This window comes from Zingiber officinale, chromosome 4B (genome assembly GCF_018446385.1).
Source record: "Zingiber officinale cultivar Zhangliang chromosome 4B, Zo_v1.1, whole genome shotgun sequence".
Lineage (NCBI taxonomy): Eukaryota > Viridiplantae > Streptophyta > Magnoliopsida > Zingiberales > Zingiberaceae > Zingiber > Zingiber officinale.
The window spans coordinates 5143164-5149837 of record NC_055993.1 but is presented as its reverse complement, the minus strand read 5'-3'; the positions used below and the strand labels follow the sequence as shown (position 1 = coordinate 5149837).

At 40.9% G+C, this 6674-nt stretch overlaps 1 protein-coding gene and 1 long non-coding RNA gene across 2 annotated transcripts; one reads left to right on the top strand and one right to left on the bottom strand.

The window, feature by feature from the left end:
* The first annotated feature begins 3038 nt into the window (after nt 1–3038).
* LOC121974549 (protein trichome birefringence-like 19) lies at nt 3039–5858 on the top strand. Its single transcript, XM_042525660.1, has 2 exons — nt 3039–3536; nt 3701–5858. Exons 1-2 carry the CDS (start codon nt 3087–3089, stop codon nt 4520–4522), a joined length of 1272 nt encoding a protein of 423 aa, XP_042381594.1. The 5' UTR covers nt 3039–3086; the 3' UTR covers nt 4523–5858.
* Nucleotides 4496–6627, bottom strand: LOC121974550. The gene is made up of 2 exons (XR_006110020.1): nt 6363–6627; nt 4496–4963 (listed from the first exon to the last, which is right to left on the bottom strand). It is a non-coding gene; the product is annotated as an uncharacterized LOC121974550 (long non-coding RNA).
* Nucleotides 6628–6674: the final 47 nt, after the last annotated feature.

The window sequence follows — 6674 nt, the reverse complement described above, 5'->3', positions numbered from 1 at the left end:
ATGGTCTTCTTTTATATCGCCAGTCCTCACAAGAATTGATTGCCTACAATGATACAGATTGGGTTGGATCTCCTAAAGATAGATGTTCTACTAGTGGATATGTCTTATTTTCTTATGCAAAATCTTGTTTCCTGGTTTTCAAAGAAGCAACCTACAGTCTCTCGCTCAAGTACTGAAGCTGAATATAAAGTTATAGTTAATGCAACGTTAGAAATTATTTGGCTACAATTTCTTCTTTCGGAATTACACTTTTCCCCAATTGCTACACTCAAAATCTGGTGTGATAATATTGGAGCTACTTATCTTGCGGTAAATCCTATTTTTCATGCTCGTACCAAGTATGTCGAGATTGATTTCCATTTTGTTCGTGAGCGTGTGGCGACTCGACAACTTTCAGTTTCTTACATCTCTACTAAAGATTAAATTACTGATATATTATCAAGTCATTATCCAGACAATATTTCACCAAGTTAGCACTCAAACTCAACGCTTAAGTACTCTCGTTGAGTTTATCGGAGGAGGGGGTAATGACAATAATGAAAAATAATCTCGAATTGATTTCAATCAATTAAGATTTATTATATTTGGCATCACAATCAAGATCGACATGAATTAAATAGTAAAAATAATATTTTCAAATCTATTTTATTTATTGCTATACTTATAATTGTATGTCATATTTAATCTTTCCATTATTATTTGGACAACTTGTATAAATAAGTCTATTGACTTTAGTAAATTACATATCAAAGAATTATTCTCTATTATATTTCTTTCCTTTATCTATTAGTTTCAACATTTACAAGACTCAATACCTTGCTTATGTATCAGTCTGTCATTACAATATGCAATCAGTCGGCTAAATGTCCGGTCGAGATATATTCAGGGGATAATCTTGCCAAAGAATCACAACAACTTATCGAAGTGTAATAATCATTTGTTGAAGAATATTATTCCATTACAACAAATGCATTCAATGGAACCTTCTTCAAAGGTGACTGTGTCTGCCATCAGTCGACACAATATGACAACATATTCTTGTAACCGCCTCATAAATAGCATAAGTACAAAAGGGTATGGGTAACGGAACATTTGTCGGAGAGTGACTATACCTCTCCTAGGCTATACGTCTTCCCTCACTTGATAACCCTTGACACTCGACATTCTTTGTCACCTCATGATTACGGAGGTTATGAGATGTGGTATATAAAGAGGGTTCTTTCCGTTGACGAGGTACGCGAGATAATATACTTTACCTACTGCACGCATTTATTATTCATCTTTCCAACTTCTGTTCAGTCATTTCATTGACTTGAGTGTCGAAGGATCTACGCCAGAGACCCCCTTTCTAATTTTGACGTTGATATTTATTTGCTCTCTATGTTATGCGTAGAAAAGAAAAAGAAGTTTCTTTTTCCGCCAATTCATAGTCTTTTCCCATCCTCTTGCCAACTCAAAATTTTTGCACAGTCAATATCATAATTATCTGCTTAATACGTCATCTCTACTTTTAGACAGATCAACTAAGAAAAAATAATTTTTATAATGCATTTAATTATTTAAATTTAAATCATATAAAAAAAAGAAAACGGATGATCGTTTATTAAATAGAGGTTCAATAGGAGTGTTTTTTTAATAAAGAAATAAAAATGAATCTTTTGATGATTTTAAAAATTCAAGATGCTTTTTTGTAAAAAAAACTTCTTAAAAAAATATATATACACAAATGTTTTTTTTTCCTTATTAGAGTCAGTGTTGAGAAAACCGGATCCGACCGGCCAGTTTGACCAGTTGAACTGTGAACCAGCTCTTGATCTGGTTCGGTCACCCATTAAAGTTGAAAAAAATAAAAAAATCGGTCAAAATCGATCAAATCTGTTTAAAACCGATAAAAATAGCAGGTTCGATCTGGATTGAAATATGATTTTTAATTAACAATTGAATCATCGATTCGATCATCAAATTTTAAAAATCTCGATCCGATTATTTCACCGATTGAGTGACCGGTCATGTTTTCAAAACGTTGATTGGAGTTAGAATTGTCATTGCCGCTACACAAGTGGCGTGATCATAAAAACAGAGCATTTGATGCAGGAACACAAGCACAAGAGACATATCTATGCAAGCTTAATCCAAAAGATCGAAAAGAAAACAGATCATAATTATCAAATTAATTAAGATAAAAAAAAAACCAAGAGATATACAGCTACCATCTAGACTGTACAGACTGCAAACCGAAGCTCAAACCTCCGACGTTTGAGTCTCGAGGTCCATGAAGCTCGCTTCATGGAACTTGGCTATGAAAGCCGACGCCTTCCTGTCCACGTCCGGCTCGCCGACCCAGTGGCGCCGGTCCTCGTCGCTCGGTCTCACCTTGCTCTGACTGTACTTTCCCTCCCTCTCCTCTTCCTCGTCGGCGCACTTGAAGCAAAAGCAAGAGCAAAGACCGGCAGTGGATTGGCCTCCTCCCATCCGGACACTTCACTCCTCGACTGTGTTGGGGCTGCAACAGAGCAACGGAGTTCATTTATAGCAGGACAAGGCTGCTGAGCCAGTGGGTAAAGAGCGGTGGAGATACCATTACAAATGCATATCACATGCAGTCCCCTGCTTTCCAAGGTTGACCGACTAGATCTCACTCCACTGCCAGCTTGAGATGCGGATTCACAAAGGCATCGATCTCTTTTCCACTCGTTCGCTTGAATCAACAACAAGGGGAATCAAGGTGAAATGATCAGTTGTCTGTTTACAGCGACAGCAAACAGAAGTTGACCAACCGGTTGGTCACTGGTCAGGACAGCTCATTCTTTTCGAGTTCATCATGGATATTACACTTCTTCTCTGGCAGAGCATGCATGCCAATTTTTCTAATGCCGTTATTCAGCACCAAACGATCGATCGATAACAACTCTTTACCGATTTTGAAATAAGATATCAACTTCGTACCTAATCCTCTTTCTTTATGCCCAAGCGATATAGTTGACTTTGTTTCTCTGCTTAATTATATAGCAACTCTCCATGCGGAGTTCCGCGGTGTCGGCAGCGTCGGTGTAGGCTACGAGCTAGTGGAGCGAGAGACGGACGCCATGAAGCCGGGAAACAGGACCGTTCTCCTCTTGACCACCGTTTTCCTCTCCCTCACTCTCATTCCGCTCTACCTCTTCCCCTCGCTCCCATGGCGGCTGTCGACGGGCTCTGCGCTGCCATTACCTTCTCCTCCTAGTTCGAGAGCAGTGGCGGCGGGAGGGAAGGATTCGGAGCGCTGCGATCTATCGAAGGGCGAGTGGGTGCCCGATCCCAAGGCCCCTTACTACACCAACGAGAGCTGCTGGGCGATCCACGAGAACCAGAACTGCATGAAGTACGGCCGGCCGGACGCGGGGTTCTTGCGGTGGCGGTGGCGGCCGGACGGATGCGAGCTGCCGAAGTTTAACCCGGCGCAGTTCCTGGAGCTGGTCCGGGGCAAGTCGCTGGCCTTCGTCGGAGACTCCGTCGGCAGGAACCAGATGCAGTCATTGATCTGCCTTCTTCTCAGAGTATGCCTCGTTCCTTAATTCGTTTCATTAGTTGGAAATTCGATTGTTTATTCTTAATTAATTCATTACGATTGCTAAATCCAACTTAATCAATTATTTTTGTGAAGTGGTTGCGTTTTCGTTGTCTTTCTTTGTCTAGTAATCTTGTGCACTTTGTTGTGTAGGTCACACATGCAGTTGATGCGTCGCTAACTCAAGATAAAATGTTCCAACGCTATCATTTCCCAGCCCACAACTTCACCGTGGCGAGCCTCTGGTCGCCTTTTCTGGTGAGAGCCCAGCCAACCGAACCCAATGGCTCCATATTAACCGGTTTGTTCAACTTGTATTTGGACGAGCCCGACACCAATTGGGCCGCCGAGGTGGAGGAATTCGATATCATCATCGTCTCCGTCGGCCACTGGTTCTTCCGGCCGAACATGTACTACGAGAATGGTCAGCTTGTCGGGTGCCACTATTGCCAACGTAGCAATGTAACCGACTTGACCAGATACTACGGTTATCGAATGGCTTTCCGGACTGCATTCCGCGCGTTCAACAACCTCACACGCTTCAAGGGCACTGTGTTCCTCCGAACATTCTCGCCGGCACATTTCGAGGGCGGTGAGTGGAACCGAGGGGGAGATTGCTTGAGGCAGCGGCCGTTCAACCGAACCGAAACGAGGTTGGAAGGGTACAACTTGGAGATGTACATGACGCAAATTGAAGAGCTCAATGCAGCTGCGGCCGAGGGGAGGAAAAGGGGGATCAAGTTTAGGTTGCTGGACACGACAGAAGCTATGCTGTTGAGACCGGATGGGCACCCTAGTCGATACGGCCATCTTCCAAATGCGAATGTGATATTGTACAATGACTGTGTGCATTGGTGCCTACCCGGACCGATAGATACGTGGAATGACTTTTTACTCTTCATGATGAAGAGCGAGGGAGGGAGATCTACCATCAAAGGGCAATCATTGTACAATAGAACATCAACAATTAGATAGATCAGTAAATAAAGTATTTACATTTGTTGTAAAAAAACTAGAACAAGTATTACTAGTTTTTCAAGATGGAAACTAAAAAATATCAACAGAGAAGTGATCGATTGGTAGCCCAGGGCTATTGCACCAAACTAGTGCCCATTTAGCAGCACTTTCTAGCGAAGTTGCTGTGATTCAGTCAAGAAAGATGAAAGTCGATGCAATTGCTGTAAAAGAAGCTGCAATCATTCTCGTGCCATGACTTTCACTGTCAACAAATTGTTTGCAGCAGAATGCAACATCCAATCCAACAGAGCTGATGAAGATGGCAGACGTCTGACAGAGAAAAGCAGATAGATGCCTATGGTCTAGTTACATTAAAGACGCACAATCGAGGACCAGATTCCATGAACCGATCATGACAAAACTCTTTCATATTGTCTTATGCCACTGACAGCACCTAAACTTCAGCACCAATTTATACATTATGATACTTTGGATACATGGGCAATAGAATTCTAGCAACGAGGCAAACATCTTTGCTGTAAAAGAGTTTGCTTTCACAGATAATATTGCTTATTGTGCAACTCAAGTACAAAACAGAAAGACAAGAATGCCTTGGGAAATGCTCCCAATAAAAATGCTAAATTGTGCATAGGAGAGGTACGCATAGTGATATCAAAGAAGTAGATAGCACTTGAACAAAAAAGAAAATATAGGATGGTCTTGAGGATTCGTAAAAGAAAGTGAAAAGAAGAGTGAAGAAAAGAGAATATCTAAATCTAAAGATCAAATTATTGCATTTTTCACAATACAAAAAAAAAAAAAATCATGTGTTCACTACTGCTTTTAATATTCATTGGCAACATAAAGATCAACTGTGGCAAATAATTGAATCTGCAATACGAATAACAGATTAAGCATCCATGTAGGTTGATTCTTTTAACCCAAATCTTAGGGTTCTCACATCTTATTTTTTGTCATGTTAATTGAATTTCACAAATCCTATGGATTTTTTCCCTGTGATCATACTATAAGCTCTTTATTCAAAAGAAAACTAGCTTGCAACTTAGCAACTATCTTCATCATGGACCATGCTGTGTTTCTCATTAACTCGACAAAGCTTTACTTTATCTTCCCTATTTATGGCTCATAAAGTCAAATTAAAGCATCTCCGAATATATTCCAATCGATTGTTTCTAACAGAAGAACCAATGGAGCCAGTTTGCTTTCGTTCTAGAAAAAGGTTTCTACTTTCTAGTAGCGCTTGTAGTCCTACGCCCAACTATATTTATCAAACGCAGAAATAACGACATTTTATTCAAGAATAGCAAAAGATGGATAAAATAATCTAACAAAATAAAATAAAATAAGAAAAATTCAAGAACAAACAAAAAATATATATGTAACAAAACTCAATCTTTGAGTAAATGAGTTCTTACCTCAACAACAAAACTCATTCTTTGAGTTCACTTGATAAGCAGTCTCAATGCATATGATCACAACATCAAATACCGTCTAAAACGTCGGCAAATTACTTACCGTGAAACAGATCTGCTTCGACTGGGTCCAATCGAGCAAACCAAAATGTTTAGATAGTTCTTTTATTAAAAAAACTCAGAGAGAGAGAGAAACAAAAGGTGGGGAAAAGGATGGATATGGAAGTCCGGATGCAGAGGTTTATCGACCGATTCCCGCTTTGTAACCTCAACAGGCAAGACACAAAACCGATCAAATCCACCACGAAAGAGACCAACAAGGTCAGGAAGAGATCGATAAACCGCTGCGCCCAGAGATCGCTGGATCGCTACTACAACATCAACAAGAACAACGAAATCCGAGATTAGAGATTCAAGTTGCTTACGGCGGAGATCATTGACGAAGAACGTGAGATGGATTGCAATTAAGTGGCGATCGATGAGGATTAAGGAGGAAGAGGCAGGCGATTTGATGAGGAGCCGTGACTGGAATGGAGGAAATATAAAGCGAAAGGACTGATGAACTCAGCGTCACCGGAAAGGCCGCTTAACATACCCGCAGTAGTACCCACTCCTCTCGCTGCGTCAGCGCGACTGGTACGAAATAGAGGATAACTCTTGGAAACGGTTTAGCGAGATGGTCGCTTGACCATGCCCATTGATCGTGTAAGCCACCCGGGGAAGTATGCTGTTCGTGA